Here is a 20,077-nt window from a genome sequence, read left to right on the forward strand (position 1 = left end):
GCTAGATTTTGATCGGTCGTTTCTGGATTTTTATCAATGAGGATCGGTGATAAGCTCATCGATTAGGGTTTCGATTTAGGGTTTGTACGCATGTCAAGGATGTAGTTCAGAGAGAGAAGGAAATTCTCGACCGGTGTTTTGTTTGGCATTTATTGGATCCTGTGTGGGGAATCCTAATTCGGCAATCATCCTGCGTTTTATTCGGCGATTGTGCGCAGTTAGCGTTTGAAAGTTGAAACTTAAGGAAGTTTGGGCTGATTTTGGATTTTTCGAGTTATTTCATTGAAACGTTTGCCATGGATCATGTTGTGGGTGGAAAGTTTAAGCTTGGGAGGAAAATTGGGAGTGGTTCATTTGGTGAACTCTATTTAGGTAGTCATTCTCTGTTATTGTTTTGTAACTATTCCTTTTTTCTTTCTTTTCGTTGGATTACTGTTTAGATACTAGCGTGTTTCCTTTTCCTTAGGAAGAGAGGGAAAAGAAAAAGAAACTAAATGAATCCGGTTGCTTTACTCATGTAGGTGTAAACATACAAAATGGGGAAGAAGTTGCTATCAAGCTGGTATGCTTGCAAATTTCTTTAAATTTAGTTTCATTTCTGTCTTTACCCTCTGTGGTTGTGTGAAGTTTGGAGCTAATAGATCGCATCGAACTGATTTTTACATTGTCCTTGTGTATTTACTCATCTTATGATAGTATTATTCTGTCATTTATTTTTGAATTGCTTGGGCCCATATGTGTTTAATCTATTTTCATTACCATTATTTAGTTTATAAAACCTTAGTTAGCAATCGAGAAAGTTTGAAATATCAGGTAAATTACTTCTATCTTTGTTGAAGGGGACCAAGCAAAGTCTCTGAACTAAGAGAACTGAAATAAGCAAGTGTCGGCCAGTCAATAAAATCCTTAAACAATTGTTGCCTTCCATAAACTATATAAGAGCTTCATTTAGTAGATAGTACCTTTTTAATGGTAATAGTAGCATGGACTCTTCTAACTTTGCTTAAATATTGCCAAGGCTAAGTACATGTATTTCTTAAAATGTGGAAGATTAGGAATGGCGCTGCATACTTTGTTGGATTAGTGACATTGTATTCAACTGCCTCATTGTGAAGTGCTTCTGTTTTCTGTATGATGCTTAAGTTTGAATAGTATTTCTCTAATTAGTTTTTAGTGCTTGTATTGAGAACTGCAAGTTATTTAGAAAGAAAAGCGCAGAAATAAATCTTGAGAATATATGTTCCCATATTATTTCTCAGTTTTTTTTGGTTACATCTGCAATTGCCAGGAACCTGTTAAGACCAAGCACCCTCAACTTCACTATGAGTCAAAAATTTATATGCTTCTACAAGGAGGAAGTAAGTTGCTCCCTCTCTCTCACGCACACACACACAAACACACTCTCACCCAGACACACAACAGAGAGCCACCTCACAAAAAGACAGTTTTACATTAGACGGCAGATACGTTAGTTTAAATGCACTTTGATTGATACCAGAGTCTCAGTAACTGCATTTTGGATTGAAGCATTTGGGATCTAATGTCAAATCCATTAAGCTTGTTTAGATAATTATGGATTCCAAATCCATGAATAAGACCTTTCAGTTATTTCTCAAACAGTATGATAAATTTGAAATCCCCTACCTTTTGTGCTATTTGGAATCCTTAGCTTCATCATTCTCTCATACTACAACCTACCACACAACCTCAGCCTGTGATTTGATTATTAGGATACCGGATATGATTGTAGGAAATTTAGCTTATGATATTCTTCAATTTGTTATGCAATACCAGTCTATCTTCACATATTTCACTCAAATTGATTTGTGTTTGAGGTAGAATTTGCTTAACTTGCATTACGGCTTTATAATCTGTGAGGTAATGATGTAGTCAAATCCATTAGCCCTCTTCAGAGGGTGTACTTTCCTCTGAACGTTCTGCCTCTAGTTCGTTTTGACGTATGGTCGTATGGGGTTGGGTGGGATGTGATTATTTTGAAGTTGGATGTGTTCTGCGAGCTTCTTTTACATTTCTGATTAGAATATCCTAATGTCCTTCCGTTCCTTTTTTTCTATGAGTTTGAGCTGATGGCGTTAACTGCATGGAATTTGAATTGTAAGATAATGGCTTTAGATATCATCTTCTCTGAACCATAAGGGCAAATGAAGATGATTGCTAGATACATTAACTGTCTGTTACTTGTTGTTATCATATAGCGGGCATTCCCAACTTGAAATGGTATGGAGTTGAGAGCGAATACAATGTCATGGTCATAGACCTTCTGGGACCAAGTCTGGAAGATCTCTTCAACTATTGTAACAGGAAGTTATCCTTGAAAACAGTATTAATGCTTGCAGATCAATTAGTAAGTAGTTGGGATTTTGTTAAATATTTTCTAGAGGCTCTGATTTAGCAACCAGCTCTTCTATATCTAATTTAATGACTGACTTTTAGATTAATAGAGTTGAATACACTCATTCAAGAGGATTTCTTCACCGTGATATAAAGCCCGACAATTTTTTAATGGGCTTGGGGCGCAAAGCAAACCAGGCATGTCTTTCTGCCATTCTCTGGCTTCCAACTCTTGTTTAGATTATATGAAAACACGGTGACACTTATGTTATGTTTGCAGGTTTACATCATTGACTTTGGTCTTGCTAAGAAATATAGGGATCTCCAGACTCATAAGCACATACCCTACAGGTACTTTCTCTTTGGGTTATTGTCAGAGTTGAGAGTCTGCCATGAAGGTTGTCAATGTATGTCGAATAAAGTAATGATCTTTCATTACTTATAAAATTGGAAATGCACGGAGGTAAAATAAGTTAGCAAGTCTTATGTGAGAAGGGAAGATTGGTATGATATCAAGTCTAAACATTTTATTGCTTTGTTGGTTTGTGCTGTTTAACTTGTCATATTAATGAAGTAAACATTTTGGAGAAGGTATTTCCTTTATGGAGGCACTCAAAATCATGGGTTGAAATAGAATAAGTCCGGTTGTTTGTTGTAGGCCAATTCTAATTGTACGACACCACTTTTGAATTAGTGGCAGATGCTTAAAATCATCTGTATACGCATTAATGTCGTGCACAACCTATTGACACCATATGTTTGGATTTCAGAATTCTATCCTTTTTAAGCTGGAATTCTTTGTGGTTTGGAATCAAACTTACACAGATGAATCAATTCGAAGTTAAATCTTCCAGTTAACTGAAGGGTGGTTTGAAACTGTGAGCTTTCCCGAGTCTAGAGTTGTTGAGGCATGATCTGGGAGTTGTTTGTTTGGCACCTCTGATAGGGCCAGCCACATTGTTTTGCTTCAAACATTTTGAATCCTAGTAAAAATCCAGATGTTGCACCTTGTCTGGTCTATCTCACTGAGGACACATCTTAAAATTTCCCAGGGAAAACAAGAATCTCACTGGTACTGCTCGCTATGCTAGTGTCAATACACACCTTGGAGTTGGTGAGTCATGTATCTTGCAATCATTAAGTTGCTTTATATGTATAAAGTATGCTTTAATAGAGGGTGATAAATAATTTCCATTACCTCTATAATTTGGTTATTCTGGCAGAACAAAGCCGAAGGGATGATTTGGAATCTCTTGGTTATGTCCTAATGTATTTTCTCAGAGGAAGGTTGGTCCAATGTTTGGCATACCTACCTTTTATGTTTGCCAGCATTTTTCCTTCTTCATCTCGACAGTTTATCTGACATTTGTTTCAAGATTATTGGGTCCTGACTCCATCTGCATTTTACTTCCATGCCAGCCTTCCATGGCAGGGACTTAAAGCTGGCACAAAAAAGCAGAAATATGATAAGATTAGTGAGAAGAAAATGTTGACTCCAATAGAGGTATATATTACGTATCATGTTTGCATGCTTGTTTGGTATGGTCCTTGTTTGAAATGCATGTTTTTCTAGTACTCAACATGCTAGGTTTGGATCTAACTTGAAAAACCTACTCATGATATCATGTACACCCATTTAGTTGTTTGACAAATCTTGTTACTTGATTTACTAGTCAAGTTTGCTTGCTTAAATAGATATTTATATATAGTTCTTTGGTTGTTTAGAACTACATGACTTGTGCATTCTTTCATAATTTGCATGGGCCAAAGCGCATTGCATGTTGATGAGTCACAGAAAGTAAATGAAATGTGCATTTGTTACAGGTACTATGCAAATCTTATCCATCAGAGTTCATATCATATTTTCACTATTGCCGATCATTAAGATTCGAGGACAAGCCAGATTATTCTTACTTGAAGCGCCTCTTTCGTGACTTATTTATTCGTGAAGGTAATGAGTAGTTTAACTATGTTAGTGTTTCCTAATTTAGATCGTCTGTACACTGGATTTTCTTCAAAAAGTGTTTTGTCCCATCTCTGCTTGTTAAGTTCCTTTTCGAGTATCTTGTACTTCAGCTTGCACTTGTTGTAATATTCATGCAGGTTACCAATTTGATTATGTGTTTGATTGGACTATATTGAAGTATCCCCAAATTGGTTCGAGTTCTAGACCAAGGGTTAGTTTTTGCATGTATATATATGTTTGCTTTGTGTTTTTGAGAATATAAATGTATTAATCAGTGTTTTGCTTCTAGAATCCCACTGGCAATGCTGTTGCTGGAACCTCTGGTGAAAGACCAGGAAGAACATCAGGTACATCTATTTGATCAAAATAGCACCTCGGAGTATTGCAGGTTTCCTGATATCTGCTCCCAGCTAAAATGTGAATTGATAATGGACTAGCTGATCGACTTATGCTAATTTCTGGGCCTATTATTAAAGTATTATATTATTCGTAAATGATTTGGGACTGCAATATAAAATCAAGTACTGTGAAGAAAACTAAATGAACAACCTGAGCATAAATCCATGTTTTCCCCATTACAGCATGCTGCAAAAGTGTAATAAATTCTTCATTTTGAAGTCGACTCGAGCTGTACAAGCTCTTCTTTAGCTAAATGATTGAAATCTGTGAAGTGTTTTTTGTCGTGGTAGATTTAGTTATTACTGGCAATTGTCATTGATTCAGTGTTATGAGTTCTGAATCACAAAATTCAGAGATCAAAGAGGTCTTAGTATGAGTCCAAAGTATTGCTATCTCTGGAATACGAAAGAAGGGAAAAGTTCATAGTTATTGTCCAATTCTAGTTCCTGTTTTGTTGTCTCCTCTGATTTTGTTTTTGCCACAGTGGGGCGAGATATTCGAGATAGATTCTCAGGTGCGGTTGAAGCTTTTTCTAGAAGAAATGCAGGTTCTGCCCAACATGGCGAACATTTGAGGCAGAGAACATTGGAAGATGTTCCTTCACCAAAGGACATGGTATTTATTCTTTTACCTTCCCATGTTTTCTTTTGTGAGTCATGTCGTTTTGCTACCTTCAGATTTAAATTATTCTTGGACAGGCTCGTTTGATGTTGAGTTTGGTACTAAGAGGCCTTTCTATGTTTCTGCAGCAATTTGATTCAGAAAGAGGCCGTACCTCAAGAAATGGCACTTCTTCAAAGCGAGCCGCCGTCTCTACCACCAGACCAAGCTCATCTGGTGAGGTGACCGATGGTCGCTCTAACAGAATGGCGTCCAGCACCGGGCGTGCAACGTCCACACAAAGAGTTCAACCTGGTGTTGACCACAAGCCATCATCTTTTGCTCGTGCTGCTCTTACTAAAGGTACTCGTGATGACCCTCTTCGAAGCTTTGAGTTCCTCTCAATCAGGAAGTAAATGGGATGGTTTTTGATAAAAGAAAAAGTCATTTGAAGTGGATAAATACCATCTGTTTAAGGAAATTTGGGCTTTCATTGCTACCCTTGTAAATGTGAAATATGTTGCACCCCGCCACGATTGTCGCCTCATCCAACCTCCCTTCCAACAGTATTTGTCAAGTTTTTGTTTAGTTCTTACTGTTGCAACGCATTTTATGCTCATCCAAGGAAGTGATGGGTTTCATCTGCGGGCAGTTTTTCATTTTTACAAGACGACCTTGGCTGTAATAATGCTGTTTATGTATGCCACAAAGTATAAATATACTAGAGTCTGAACTGAACGTACTCGATCTCATGAACATGTGCGGTTTAGTATTTTTCCACTTTTATATGTTAATTGAGTTATTTCCTACTCCACATGAATCAATTCCCGAGGTGTCTTTCGAGTGGATTGGAAGGTGCTCAAGTGACTGGCATTATAGTCTTCACGTGATGTTATGCTACACAATCACAGTTTATTAGTACATGCGTTCGGCTATGCCACCTTTCAGCTGAACTTTTCTGATGCTAATCAGGACAGGATGTAAGGGAAAAACAACTCGAAAATTCTCATTGCAAGTGGCTTTTTCTGCAGATTCCAGTAACTGCACTCAGTGAAGGTCGAAACAAGGGAATGTCATGTGAATTAATTAGTAAAAGAACAATTCCCAGAATGTGCCTACAGAATTCAGAAAGCAGTAACGACTCCATAGGAGATAGAAATGTTCCAATGTGAGATTTAAATAGAATATATAAGATTCAGAACCTGTCCGTTGTATTTCCTAATTGCACTGTGATTGCCGAAAAATGTTACAATAAAACAACAAAATGTCAAATAAACAATTTGTAGATATTAACAGCAAGGAGAATTATGTACAGAAGTATAAAATAGAAAGAGATTCAAACTGAAGGAAGCAGCACCGGATATCAATTCAGAGCATATTATCAACATTTGCACGCGGCGGCTCAAGGATTTCTAAGAGCAGCCAACCTCTTCTCCAAGTCATCAATGCTGGAACTACAGGGGAGCACAAAAATAACATTTAAAACGGCACTTATGGGTCAGTATAGGAAAACGCCTGGTAAAACGCGCATGTTATAACCGAATCAATACGAAGCTAGCAAAACAAACCCCCACATATTTGGAAATGATTAGTTGATTATCAGAGTATGATGCACGAAATATACCTGCCAGCATCCTCTGTGTTCTTGGCAGCAATTTTTCCTTTGGGGGCAGCTGACAACTATAAAGGTTCCAAGAACAAAATTAACTTGCACACTAGATGAAAAATTCTTATCACTAATTACATTTTCAGAAAAACTAACCTGTGAGGCAACATCCACACCAATTTCATCCAGCACCTGGAACATTTATTCATAACCTAGTAAATATACGGAGAGGAAAATGCATAATGTGCAAAAGACATGACTTACAAAAACCCAAATCTCCTGCACACGGTGCTGATAATTTACAAAAAGGTTCTCAATGATCTAACTCCTTTGTCGAAAGATTAATTGGTTGGTTAAAATTAGCTTAGGGTTTCAAGTGAGAGTTGAAAAAGTGGGTACAAGCGTCCTCGATATAGACTGCCAAAACTCCGTGTCCGTTACACCAATTTACTCTTAAGGTTGCTAATTTGGCGTGCAACACCATTTCTGGAGATGGTGCACTATTGTAAGGATATCCCAGGAAGAACATTGCCAGCACAAGAGGGAGATATCTACTATTAAAGGACGCTTTAGGAGTAAAAGTTTCTATCACAGGAAGTTCTGTTCTATTGTAGCTCTCCTGCTAAGATATTAACTCCTCTTCACATCTGAACCTTGTCTTCAGTGGCCCTCCGTACTAAATTAAGAATCTTATATGCCCATCAATTGGTAAAAGACATCAGAGACTCAGAATCAGAGTAGAGGCTTTTCACTTGTGCAAGCTACGTTTTCGTTTGATCTTTATATACACTATATTACTCTTTACTCAAAGAATCTGGTCAAAATTACTTGTAATTACGCTAGAGAGAATTCTCAGTTAATAATTCTTTTCTCTTGAAAACGTTACATTGCAAAAAGAGCATATGCCAAAAACTTGGTTCCATTAGTGAATCAATGTTTTGATGTTGACTAGTCTATATAGATTGTTAACTTAGCAAACAAAAGAATTGGAGACAAATAATATCTAGCATCAACAATCCTAGACTAATGTTTCCATAGAAAAAAGACTACCTGGTTGGTCAACTCTTCAGTTTCATCTTCAGCCTCGTCATCATCCAGAGCATCATCTATGGCATCTGACATCATTTCAGTCTACAAGCCAACACACATGGCAATAGTTGCACAAAGAAGAAGGAAAATGTTAACTTCACAAAAGACAAAAGGGTGCAATATAGTTTTAAAATGCATATGTAAAAACTTACAGTCATATCCATTTGTGCTGATTGCTTCTGGAATTCCTGGATAACCTTTGCCTGCTTTGCAGGGGCCATTTGCTGCGAATAAATGCAGTTCAGGGTTTTAAAATGAGTAACCGATAAAACAACTTCAGAAAAAGAAAATAAAATATGAATCCCTCTACCTTAAAACACTCACAAAAATGAAAAAGTAAAAAAAATTTAAACGTCTATATTTTTATAATAGTTAAATCTATCTAGTAAACAGGTTATGATACAACCTTATTCATTGCTGCCATAGCTTTACTTGCACCTTTCATACCAACCGCAACAGAAGTTTGGGCAGACATTGCCTGGAAAATATGCCTAGTTATGAGTGATACTGAAATGAACTAGGAGCAAATGAAACAAGAAAATATCTTATTAATTGTAATAATCTGAGTATGTACCTGGGTGTGAGTCGCTATACCCCTCATCTGAGCTCGACTACCTTGTAAGTTGGCTATTTGTTGGCGAAGCCTGATTAATTGGCGTGCAAGAATTTTGGTTGCTGCCTGAAAACATGCAGAGAGAACAAAAGGTATGAAGAATAATCGATGCGGGTCCTTAAACATCAGTGGAGTTTTTGATGCAGTCTTTATTAGCCATGTAAATTTAAATCATCAAGGCACCTCATTCCCAGTTTTAGCAGTTCTCTTTATCTCAGCTACAAGCCTCTTTTCCTGCATGTAAACAACCAGTCCTGTCATTACATGTAAAAGCATAAGACAACTGTCAATAAAAAGGGTAAATTACATTTTGTCATTCGAACTATGCCCGTTTTTATACTTTGCCATCGAAACAATTTTTTTGTGTCAACTTACCATCTCAACTTTGCAAAATTTGCACTTTTCCATATATGACCTTTTTGTTGATTTTTTCGAAAAAAAAATCACATGTTGTGCATATATGAAAAATATTCTATCACATAATCCTTAAATATCACATGTGTTGTGCATGTGGTGGTTTTTCGATAAAAAACTTGGTTGAAAATCAATTATAAATGACAAAGTGCAAAATTTCGTAAAGTTGAGATGGTGAGTTGACACAAAAAATAAATGTTTAGATGACAAAGTGTAAAAACGGGAATAGTTCGAACGGCAAAATGTGATTTTCCCTAATAGAAATATGTCAAGAAGTTTCACATACCTCTAATTGCAATGTATGAATTTCCCTCTCTATGCCTAAATCAAATCACACACCAAAATTTATACATTACATACGTTTAGATGCATACATAGGTCATACAAGAAATAAGTTACAGAGCGAGTTGAAAATTTGATTCAGGAGCTACATTAGTACTAACATCTCCGAAAACCAAAGTGCCATGTGTAAAATATTCAAACTTAGGTACTTCCTTACAGACTCCAACTGCGGTTCATATTAAAAGAAATTACTATTGTAATTTAGAAAAACCAAAAGCTTCTAATGTATTATGCTAGAGTTCAATCAATTGCAACACAAGCAAGATGTGGCATGTAGGTACACATGAAACATCAAATGAGCTGAAGAGAAAGCAAGAAGAGAATGATTCACTCTTTTCTTGCACATCTTTTAACTGAAATCCATCCAAACATTCCTTGATCACTAATTTGGATGCAACCATCTAACTTAACTTTTCATGAAAGTAAAAGAGTCCAGTAGTACTCTCCATAACTAGTTCTCACCCTTTTTTACACCTAAGGGCTCTGGTGACCATACATATACATGATTCATGAAAGAATTCTCTTCTCTATATTCCTCTTTTAATGTTGACTACATGACATTGCAGGCAGCAATACCTCCATTTCCATTAGTTTCTACTATTTCACAGATAAAGCCTGAGGAAGAAAAATAATCCCCAAAGAACCTAATCTAAAGCAATAGGCACAACAAATTCAATGTGTTTGGTAAATCCAATAAACCAATAAGCACTATGCCACCATCATTCATGAAATTTACAAGGAAATAATAAACTTACGAAAATTATGCAAAAAGAGTGAGTGGTATCTATTTCATTAGAATTAGAAACATGAAATTTGTAGCGGAGAAATACCTCTAGTAGCATTGGTCATTTCTCGCTTACTCTGCCGAAGCGCCTCTGCGCAACCATCAGAAAATTGAACAAAATCACACACGATCGAATCAAAGAAATAGAAATCAACATTGCAACCAACGATACGAGTCAACGCGAGGACAAGTGAACACGAATTCACACGGCAAAAAAGATGATGCCATCCAATTTAAACGGCCGAAACACACATAATTACATGAAATAATAGCTTCTCAACAGTGCGCACAACATATGCTGAAATCCGAGAGACAACAAACCTTTGGCCGTAGGTTTTTTGGAGAAGATGTTCATATTTCGATCAAACGCAGAGGACCTCAAACAATTCGAATTATGACCGAATTCTCTATACCGACGCGATCTAAATGCATATATTTGCACCACCACGCTGACAATAGTGGTGCACGCGAGATTGCACGATGACCGCGTCGAAGGTTTAAGGAAGGCACCGCGGAATTTGCAGCATTTTATCTTTTCTTGTGTGTTGGAAGTATATTATAATATTGAGGCGTATAAGTCTCAAAATGTTGTTCCATAGAGTGACAGTGCTCTCGGTGGTGAAAATACTTTAATTGCAAACAACCCCCCAGAATTTTCTTATTGTCAAAATTCACTCCTACTATTTTTTTCCATTGTCATTATGGAGACCCTCACCCGAAGTTATAGACTTGTACTGGCCATTTGTAAGCGCTTATCTTAAACGTTTTCAACTTGCCGGTGAAAATAAGTTGAAAAAAATATTTCAATTTTATAACTTCGCTTTTGAATTTATTTAAATTAAGTTAACTTGAGCCAAAGATTATAAGCAGTTTCCTATCAATTCTTACAACTTATTAATAAAAGAGATAATTACATTTTTATTCCTTGAGATTTGGTATTGTATTACATACGTAAACCCTCTATGGTTTGAAAAATTACATTTAGTATCTCTGAGATATACTTTCGTCTAACAAATAAATCCCTTCATTAGTTAAAATTTATCAAATTTACTAATATTAACAAATAAAAAAATAAAAAAATTTGATATTTACCCTTGATTAATTTATTACCGACTTATTGCAGGTCAAATAATTTTTTTCCTATTCACTACTCTTATATTAGTGAGAATATACTTCCTCAGATGCATTAATGCGTGAAGATGTATGAAAGTAATTTTGTCATAAAATTTTTTTTTTTTACCTGCAATAAATTAGTAATAAGTTAATGAAATATAACTAAAATTTTCTTTTCAAATTTTTTTTATTAATATCAATAAATTTGGTGAATTTTGACTATTGAGGGACTTATTTGCTAGATAGAAACAGAATTCATGAGTGCTAGATATAATTTTTCAAACAACAGAAAATCTACTTATAATTATACCAAATTTTAAGAGCGGAGAGTGTAAATTAAATTATAAATATTAAATTATTTTTCCAAACACTCTAACTTTAATTTTTATTTTCAGACGCTCAAAACTTTTACTATTACTTATCTTACAACTTATTCTAAGAAGTTATTAAAATACGGGTAATTTATTATTAAGCTAGTGCACATGTTAAAATTCATTATGGGCCCCTTAATCAATTTAATAATCATATCACTTATTTAATTTCGTATCTATAAATCACTCATTTGTTACATATATAAAAGTAAATGAGTTTCAAAAGCTTTAATTCGTGTTCGAGTGATTTAAATTATTGGTAAATTATATTTTGTCATTCGAATTATACTCATTTTACATAATGACATCTAATTTTTTTTTTGTGTCAACTTACCATCTCAATTTTGATAAATTTATATTTTGCAATATAAGACCATTTTTTTTTTCTACTAGAAAAGCATCACATGTTATGCGTATTTGAAAATACCATAGCACATAACCCTTAAATATCACATGTACTCTGCATGCGATGTTAAAAAATGTGAGAGAAAGCAGTTATAAAAGACAAAATGCAAAATTTCATAAAATTAAAATAATAAATTAACAAAAAAAATAATATTAGATTATAAAAACAATCATAGTTGAATGTAATTAACTTTTAAATTCCAATCATGCATAATTATTTTGTTGGAAAATATGGAGAATAGCATCGCTCCCTCCAAAGGGGAAAAGAAAAAAAAAAAAGGCAGCATTGCTCCCTCAAAAGAAGCACTGTCAGTCCATTATCCCAGAATCAAATTACAGGTTGGCTGTGTCAGAGGGGCTTGCAGCAGAAATAACGCTAATTTCTCCTGCATGCCAGTCACACTTTCACCGCATGTATGTTTCCAGATCCAGATGTAAGAATTTTGAGTTCAAAGCAGAAACGTAAATGATAACATAGATTTACGAGCAAACTGTCCAGTTTTGCATTTATTCCTCAGTTTAGGCTATCTTGCATGTACCGTCCATTATCCTGCCAAGCAATTCTGCACGTTAGGTGTTGCCCTGATGCACGATCTACAATCTTGACGATGATCCTACACATTAGGTATTGCCTGGGAGCATAACACCAATTGTCTTGCGCATCGGCCCCCAACATCGCCTATGTGTATGCATCATGAGCATCCGTAAATCTATGTACATTAGTCAATAATACCTACAGGTGCTGAAAACCAACTAAAGACCCCTCAACCGGCGCCTATGTTATGTATGTCCACCGTTCTTGTTGTCAAATCATGCACAAGAACCGATGTTCATCAACTGACAACGTTTTGAATCACCTTCTTGTTTAACAACTCCATATCATGATACCAGTACCTTGTCCGAACATAGTGTCACCCCATGCCTGTGCCCGTTGCCGACTCTAACAGATAACCGTTGTGCACTAAAACCCAACATCTCAAAGGGGTTACAGCAACGTTGAAGCTCAAGAGGGTTATGAGTTTCGTGTTTACATTCTAATTAAGTTGTTGTTATTGTCTTTGTTACTTTATTATAACACTGCTAATTTTAACTGAGAAAAATTTAAATTCTTCCAAATGTAGCAAATGAAGTAATTTATTACTTCTACCACAAAAAACAAAAAAAGAAAAAAGACCTTAACCTTACTTCCCTATTAAATTCACAAAAGTCTAAATTTTTTGCCTAAAAAATAATTCAATCGAGCATAGGCCGCCAGACACATCACAAGTTTCATACTGCAAAAATTGACTTTAAGCAGAACATACTTTGGTAAGACAACAAATCTACCAAATTGATGTGGACAAAAAAATTAGAACCAAACTAAGACTGAATTTTAATAACAGTTATAGAGCACAGTGATTCTCAAACAAGTTCAACTGGTAATATGCAAAAATTGAAGTACTTTCCCTTCTGTAATGAATTCAGGAACAAGGAAGTCTGCATAGTAAACAATACAACTTCCAAAAACCTACACCAAAATTGTAAAATCCAGAAACTATACTACTCAGGCAGCAGTTTCTTTCTTAAGCTTAGCAAGCTCCTGCCGAACAACACCAGCCCTCTGCAATGTCAAAAACTAGAATGTTAGGCAGAAAAATGATGAATAAAGCAAAGTGCTGGAGTTCACATTCTTTAATAAAAAACAACTACGGTTTAAATTGACAGCAGGCAATCAAAGCCTTTAATGTTCGAAATAAAAGCTACTATGACAAAATTATATTCACAGTAGGGAAACATCATAACAGATGTGGTGGCTCTGTTTATCTTGATTTCCGGTAGATTTCTAGCAGAAACCGATTAGTATTATTTGCTTGACATTGTTTGCCACAGTTTTTCACTATCAACATTCAATCACAAGTATGATTATACCAAATTCTATGGGGCTAAGTGCATAGATGAAAATAGAAATAGAATGCATACAGAACAATGCACATACCTTGATCTTTGCCAGCATCAGTTTGAACCGGTCAAAATCATTAAGGGAGGCCCTTCTCTTCTGAACAATCAGCTTCCTACCCCAGGAGCTCTTTTCCCATTTTCCCTTGACATCTGCCACAAGAATTAAGAATTTTTTTTATATCATTATCAATGTCGCAATCAGAGTTGTGTAACGTTTCAGAATAAGCACCCACCAGCAGCCTCCATAGCAGCTATCAGAGTCTTCTTCTTTGGAACTCTTTTGATGTCAATCTTGATGTCTGTAAGAGAAAGCCTCTTGAAGTTCATCTGGCTCCGTACCATGTCAGGGGCATCCACAAGAGCCTGTCACGTGTACAATGGGTTGGCAAAGCAAAAATTAATTCCACAATTAAAAGAAAGTAAATGACCACACAGTTAGAATAATTAAAAGTTTAAAACGATTCACAGTCCTTGTACATAACAAAGAACAGGAAGCCAGAGAGAAGAGATATAAATCACGTCATTTGATTCATTGCAAAACAGAAAAATATCTACAACATCAACAACTTATATTCAGGATGATAGAATCGGGGCCAAATTAGAAACTCATCAAATTAGGGCAAAATACCATCTCATAAAAAGCTAATGTCAATTGTCATCAATACACAATACAACAACCCCATACAAGACAGGCCACAATGATCTTTGCAAAATCTCCTCAGAAAGGCACTTAAATCCACAAAGTTAGAAAAAATAAGAACTCAACATTATTCCTGGTTGATCAGATTGATGAAAATAACACACCAATAAATGAATCCAATCATGAACCACAAGTCCCAGTTTTACTCTCGCCCGTACGAGCAAGCATAAAATGCCATGGTTAGCCTCGTCACAACCAAGACTGGAAAATAATCCACACAAACAAGCAAAAACCTTAATCGAAAGCAATTTTAGGCATAAACTACTACATTCACATATAAAACTTACAGAACGGGGGAAAATGAATCAGAAAGCACAATATATGATCACCAGAAAACGCAATTTAAAGGTGACATACTATAGATGCAAGCACTGCACAATAATTCATATAAATAGAAAGCCAGAAGGAAAATAAACACAACTGAATCAACATACCCTGTTCTGGTCGATAACGTCGACGATAACGACAAGCTTGCCATATTCCTTGCCGTAGTTGACAAGGGCCACCCTTCCGATCTCGACGTACCTCTTGAACGGCTACACATTAAACAAATCAAAGAAAATTAGAACCCAGCAACTCCAAAACTAAATATACTCAATCCATCGAAGATTCAGATAGAAAGAAAGAAGACATGAGAGAGAGAGAGAGAGAGAGAGAGGAAATCCTCTTCAGGTGCTCACCATTTTCTACGATACGTTAGTGAGTGTGTGTGCTGTGTGGGGAGAGGCGGAGTATGAGCCAGGGAAGAGGGCAATAAATTTAGGTTTAGGGTTTGCGTTGGGATATAGTGGCGCTAGGGGTTTTGTTTGTTTCTGGGCTTTATGGGCCTTTATTAAATTTGGGCCTCGGTTGTTTCTTCTGGGCCGGGAGTCTCTTGTTTGAGCACATGCTATTTTTGGTCAATAATCACTAATAATTTCAAATTGTCAAATGATTAATATAATAAGTTTGGTAAATAATAAGGAAAACTATTGCTTTCTCTATGAAATGTAAATAGTGTGAGTCTAACAAGATTCGGAACTCGTCCCATCCCATCCTGTAGGGGTTACAATGCATTTCAAGGCTTGTAACCCACCCTATTATTTCATTATTGAAGATTAGTTACGATAATAGGGTTAGAACAATCGATTTTCGATTCGAACCTATTTTAATTGGATGATCAATCTGATATATTTTTTGACGGGTTTGGAGTGGGGCGGGGCGAGGCCGAGTACAACAAGTTCGAATGCAATCAGGTTCGAGACAGGTCTCGACTTTTATTCCAGACCCTTCTCATTATTTTTTTAATATTTTTATTACTTATATACTTATGTATAGTACTACTTACTAGAAAATTATGGTATTAAATGTAAAATTTTAAATAATTTCGTATATAGCCAACTATATATAAGAAATATAAAAGTGAGTTGAATGTATTATTTGTATTATATAATTTATTTTAGATAAAAAAAAAATATTAAAGTACTTAAATTTAAAATAGTATATATTGATAAATTAAAAAACTAGATAAATATTTTGTTTGTATTATGTAATTCATTGTAAATCGGAAACTATGTTAAATCACCTAAATCCAAAATTATTTTACTTATTGAAAAAAATAAATAAAATAGTTAAATATATTCTTGTTGTTGCATAATTCATTTTTTATAAAAACAAATTATGTTAAAGTACCTAAATTTTAAAATAATATTACTTATTAAAAAAAATAATAATTAGATTAATGTATTTTTTGTATAATATAAGTCTTTGTAGATCGAAAACTATGTTAAATTACCCAAATCTAAGATGCTTTTATTTATTAAAAAAAATAAAAACTTAGTTGTATGTATTCTTTGTACTATATAATTTATAAATATTATATAAAAAGCACAGCAAAATGGGCAAGGCGGGGGGCAGAATGACGGTGTGGGGTGGGGTGCGGGGTGGTTGCATTATCATTAAAAACACTAATGGGTGGTTTTAAGGCGATCTAAATATCTATTCTTAATTTTTATCTATTTAGTTTTAATAATAGATCTAAATATTGCATTTTTAAGTAATATAAATAATTATATAAAATTCTAAAAAAATTAAAGATTCGTTCATTCAATTCCAAGGGAGAAAAAAAGAAAAGAAAAGAAAAGACGAGAGGTTGACAAAAAAACATATATTTGAGAAAAAGCCTTGCGGCAGATCACCCGCCATCTTAGTGATAAACAATCCTCGCTTAATCCAACTACATTTGTCCGTATCATTTCTAATCTTAGTCATTACTTCAAATTCCCAACCTAAAATTTGGATGGTCTGCGAGCTTTGTTATAACTTGACATTAAGAACCAACAACTCTCAATCCCATTCAAATTACTAAAAACCTTTTTCCCTTATCACCATTTGCTTTTCGATTCCTCATTAATTAATCGTCTTTTCTTTCCTTCGTCAACAACATATTCATCACTTGGGCGAAAGGAAATTCATACGTACAACTATTGTCATCCCATATTGTTATTCATTAGAGCGTCTCTCATCTCTCTCTTCATCAATTCCATCAAGAATTTGTTAAAAAAAAGAGATATTTAGTTATATATTTCTTGCATTTGCATGCATGCATGGATTTTGAGTGCTTGAGATTGCAGTGATTCTTCATCGAGTTTTTCTAAGTTGGTCCATGCACGTTTCTTGAATTGCTGTCAAGAAGAAATATATATCTATATATAAGGATGTCGACTAAGATGAAAGGCCTTTTGAAAGGCCTGAGATATATTTCCCAGATATTTGGTTAGCGTCGTTGTCCACTTGATCCATTGATCCTCCAATATTTATTTTGTTTGGATTATGATAAGTCTAAATTTGTGGTACAGATGAAGAGAAAGAACAAGATATGCAGATTGGTCTTCCCACGGACGTAAAGCATGTTGCTCATATAGGTTGGGATGGACCTAAAGTTGATTCACCCAGCTGGGTATTATCTGTTTCCTCACTTGCACTCAGTCTTTTTAATTTCAGTTCCTCAACATCAATTCTTGTCATACTCTCTGCGTATATATATTGTCCCTATGAGTTTATTATATGGATGGAAGCGACTGCACAGGAACACGTGCGTTGATTCTCCAGTGGCGGTGTGGGATGTTGTCGTCCCTGATTTTCCATTTTCCGTATGTTGTAAATGCATATATGTGACTTTTGATAATATTGCACAGATGAAAGAATTCAAATCATCTAATGGGGGATTCCAATCAGCACCCTTAGCTCCTCCTATAGAGTCTAGACAAGACGATTCTGAAATCCAATGGGTATCCGAAGGTCTGGTTCAATTCATATTCATCAATCAATCTCCACACATTTCTCTTCTCTTTAAAGTAATAGAAACTGTTGTTGTAGATTCAAAGAGAGGCCAAAAACCAACAAACAGTGCTCCAGGCAAAGACCACCCCGAGCTCCCAAAAACCTCTAGGCGTAACCACTCCTCAAACGATCAAAACAACTCGAATCACGACTCATCTCCAAAGAAAAAAGACTCATCTTCAAAATCAAGACCGAGACGATCGAAGGAGCAGCTGTCGTCTTCAGAGGGTGGCTCTAAGGCCGCCGGTCAGCAGCAGGAGGCTGGATCCGCATCGCCAGGACCAAACCTCCCCGACGCCCCGAAGAAAACGCGTAGAAAGAAGTCGAAAGAGTCAATTAACAAAGAGCATGGATCCACGAGAATTAGATCTAAGGCTAATACTTCAAGCTCAAAAGGAACTCATAAATCGGATCCAACAACAGGATCTGAATCAGACTCGGTGTCGCAAGCATCAAGCTCGCATCTAAGTTCTGCTATAGACGATGAAGAATCGGAGAGTATTAGAGGAAATTCCAAGGAGTGACGGCGTGTTTGGGGCTTTTTCCATTTAGCGTTTGTGTGTGTTTTGCTGAAGTTGAAGTGTTTTTTTGCCTCAGATTGTACGTAGTACCTGCAGAAAGTGAAGATGGATTTTCAAAGTGATGATGTTTATCTGACTAGTACATATATGAACCAACCCTGAATTTATGCGTTTTGCTGGGAATCAGTTGTCGTTTGTAGATGGAAGGAAAACGATTAGAGTATATACATTATTAGTGATATATGAATGTAGCCTTTTGTTTTCAAAGAGTATTGTATCCAATGGGATTCATCTCGTTTGTTTGTAATATTATATGCTTGTTTTCACAAACAAACAATCACTGTATTGTCAATCATTGTTACCTTAAATTAATCATGTGAAAATCGAGTTATATTTTATTAAATCAATCATATTATACATGTTATCCTATTTATCATGTAATTTTATTGTTTTTATTATATTAAGTATTACTCAAATCAAGTCTAGCCCCATCATATAAAAAGTATAATACACTTATTGTATGATTGACCACTCTTCTCGAAATATACGTTAAGTATTCATATATTACACTTGTTGTATAGCCAATTTATGTTCCAAGTAGACCCAATTTAAGTTAATATTTTATGTACGTGTATTTGAATGTATGAATTTGTATGGAAAGAAAAACAACCAATTAACCAAAATGGCACGAAAAATGTATAAACCATACAATTTACTGTTTTTATTTTTAATGTTCCTTAATACAACAATAAGGTCTCTATTATATTCTAGAGAGTGATTGAGGTATCTGTTTCCCAATTACCCCAAATGATCTCTCATAAATGGTTCCGGATCCTGCAAAACGTACAATATCAGGGCGTGTCGGGAGGGATTTCGACGATGGCTTTTCGATACTCAAGTCAGTCTCAAGTTTAAGGTCTTTGAGAATAAAAGTGTATTAAGTTTGGATAGCAAAAGTTGTACCTGAAGTGAAAAAGCAAATATTTCTATATGCCAATTAGGTTATACGATTTCACGTGCACTCTTTATCTCAAACATGATCTACAACATGTAGTGAGCTGTACCTACCAAGATTGAACAGTGACAGACGATGCTCCTAACAGACAAGATGGTGCTTTTGTTGATCAAGGATGCCTGCCCTTTTCACCAGGTATGGAGATTTCGCGGATACTTTAGGTACTTAGTTAAATAATCATAGATGTAAATTCCTTTGGTGAGGTCTTTGAATGTACTGTTTCTAAAGGTTTCCTAAGGAGTCTTCTACGACAATTTCATGAATATAAAAGTCTCTGTTAATCTTGAAGGTTTTTAATGTGTTGTTCTAAAGATCCCCACATGAATTTTCTTTTTGAAATATTTATAAATAAATATTTTTCTAATATTAATTTTAAATTCACAACCAACATCTAACCACAATATTTGTAGCTAATCTTTATCTTATTTATACATTTATATACCAATGGTTCCATTCATGGGCTTTTCAAAAGGTGTGAGAGGCTTGAGGCGGGGGATCCTTTATCCCCTATTTATTTGTGCTAGTAGT

General features: G+C 35.3%; 4 protein-coding genes across 4 annotated transcripts; 2 read left to right on the forward strand and 2 right to left on the reverse strand.

Moving 5' to 3' along the window:
• Nucleotides 7–6,075, forward strand: LOC105165660 (casein kinase 1-like protein 10). Its single transcript, XM_011084740.2, has 14 exons — nucleotides 7–372; nucleotides 522–562; nucleotides 1,289–1,358; nucleotides 2,217–2,365; nucleotides 2,455–2,550; nucleotides 2,633–2,703; nucleotides 3,405–3,466; nucleotides 3,576–3,639; nucleotides 3,772–3,856; nucleotides 4,177–4,303; nucleotides 4,456–4,529; nucleotides 4,608–4,665; nucleotides 5,202–5,332; nucleotides 5,467–6,075. Exons 1-14 carry the CDS (start codon nucleotides 297–299, stop codon nucleotides 5,731–5,733), a joined length of 1,371 nt encoding a protein of 456 aa, XP_011083042.1. The 5' UTR covers nucleotides 7–296; the 3' UTR covers nucleotides 5,734–6,075.
• On the reverse strand, nucleotides 5,757–10,718 carry LOC105165661 (vacuolar protein sorting-associated protein 2 homolog 3). The gene is made up of 11 exons (XM_011084741.2): nucleotides 10,487–10,718; nucleotides 10,212–10,256; nucleotides 9,326–9,360; nucleotides 8,809–8,859; nucleotides 8,587–8,691; nucleotides 8,419–8,490; nucleotides 8,165–8,236; nucleotides 7,974–8,054; nucleotides 7,080–7,115; nucleotides 6,942–6,997; nucleotides 5,757–6,771 (listed from the first exon to the last, which is right to left on the reverse strand). Exons 1-11 carry the CDS (start codon nucleotides 10,518–10,520, stop codon nucleotides 6,720–6,722), a joined length of 639 nt encoding a protein of 212 aa, XP_011083043.1. The 5' UTR covers nucleotides 10,521–10,718; the 3' UTR covers nucleotides 5,757–6,719.
• Nucleotides 13,403–15,485, reverse strand: LOC105165662 (60S ribosomal protein L14-2). The gene is made up of 5 exons (XM_011084742.2): nucleotides 15,373–15,485; nucleotides 15,127–15,228; nucleotides 14,226–14,355; nucleotides 14,030–14,142; nucleotides 13,403–13,654 (listed from the first exon to the last, which is right to left on the reverse strand). Exons 1-5 carry the CDS (start codon nucleotides 15,373–15,375, stop codon nucleotides 13,598–13,600), a joined length of 405 nt encoding a protein of 134 aa, XP_011083044.1. The 5' UTR covers nucleotides 15,376–15,485; the 3' UTR covers nucleotides 13,403–13,597.
• Nucleotides 17,043–18,886, forward strand: LOC105165664 (CRIB domain-containing protein RIC6). Its single transcript, XM_011084743.2, has 4 exons — nucleotides 17,043–17,446; nucleotides 17,530–17,630; nucleotides 17,869–17,971; nucleotides 18,050–18,886. The coding sequence occupies exons 1-4, from the start codon at nucleotides 17,389–17,391 to the stop codon at nucleotides 18,535–18,537; spliced, it is 750 nt and encodes a 249-aa protein (XP_011083045.1). The 5' UTR covers nucleotides 17,043–17,388; the 3' UTR covers nucleotides 18,538–18,886.

This window comes from Sesamum indicum, linkage group LG6 (assembly GCF_000512975.1).
Source record: "Sesamum indicum cultivar Zhongzhi No. 13 linkage group LG6, S_indicum_v1.0, whole genome shotgun sequence".
Lineage (NCBI taxonomy): Eukaryota > Viridiplantae > Streptophyta > Magnoliopsida > Lamiales > Pedaliaceae > Sesamum > Sesamum indicum.

What these genes read in the sequence shown, in the direction of transcription:
- LOC105165662 (XM_011084742.2), bottom strand. An exon ending in ACGTTATCGACCAGAACAGG is followed by an intron (nt 14,356 to 15,126) that starts GTATGTTGATTC and finishes TACACGTGACAG; the next exon opens with GCTCTTGTGGATGCCCCTGA. An exon ending in AGCTGCTATGGAGGCTGCTG is followed by an intron (nt 14,143 to 14,225) that starts GTGGGTGCTTAT and finishes TTCTTGTGGCAG; the next exon opens with ATGTCAAGGGAAAATGGGAA.
- LOC105165661 (XM_011084741.2), bottom strand. Translation starts at nt 10,520, where the DNA reads ATGAACATCTTCTCCAAAAAACCTACGGCCAAAG. An exon ending in CTATGGCAGCAATGAATAAG is followed by an intron (nt 8,237 to 8,418) that starts GTTGTATCATAA and finishes ATTTATTCGCAG; the next exon opens with CAAATGGCCCCTGCAAAGCA. An exon ending in CAGCACAAATGGATATGACT is followed by an intron (nt 8,055 to 8,164) that starts GTAAGTTTTTAC and finishes GTTGGCTTGTAG; the next exon opens with ACTGAAATGATGTCAGATGC.
- LOC105165660 (XM_011084740.2), top strand. Translation starts at nt 297, where the DNA reads ATGGATCATGTTGTGGGTGGAAAGTTTAAGCTTGGGAGGAAAATTGGG. An exon ending in TGGGGCGCAAAGCAAACCAG is followed by an intron (nt 2,551 to 2,632) that starts GCATGTCTTTCT and finishes TTATGTTTGCAG; the next exon opens with GTTTACATCATTGACTTTGG. An exon ending in CATAAGCACATACCCTACAG is followed by an intron (nt 2,704 to 3,404) that starts GTACTTTCTCTT and finishes AAAATTTCCCAG; the next exon opens with GGAAAACAAGAATCTCACTG.
- LOC105165664 (XM_011084743.2), top strand. Translation starts at nt 17,389, where the DNA reads ATGTCGACTAAGATGAAAGGCCTTTTGAAAGGCCTGAGATATATTTCC. An exon ending in AAGTTGATTCACCCAGCTGG is followed by an intron (nt 17,631 to 17,868) that starts GTATTATCTGTT and finishes AATATTGCACAG; the next exon opens with ATGAAAGAATTCAAATCATC. An exon ending in AATCCAATGGGTATCCGAAG is followed by an intron (nt 17,972 to 18,049) that starts GTCTGGTTCAAT and finishes CTGTTGTTGTAG; the next exon opens with ATTCAAAGAGAGGCCAAAAA.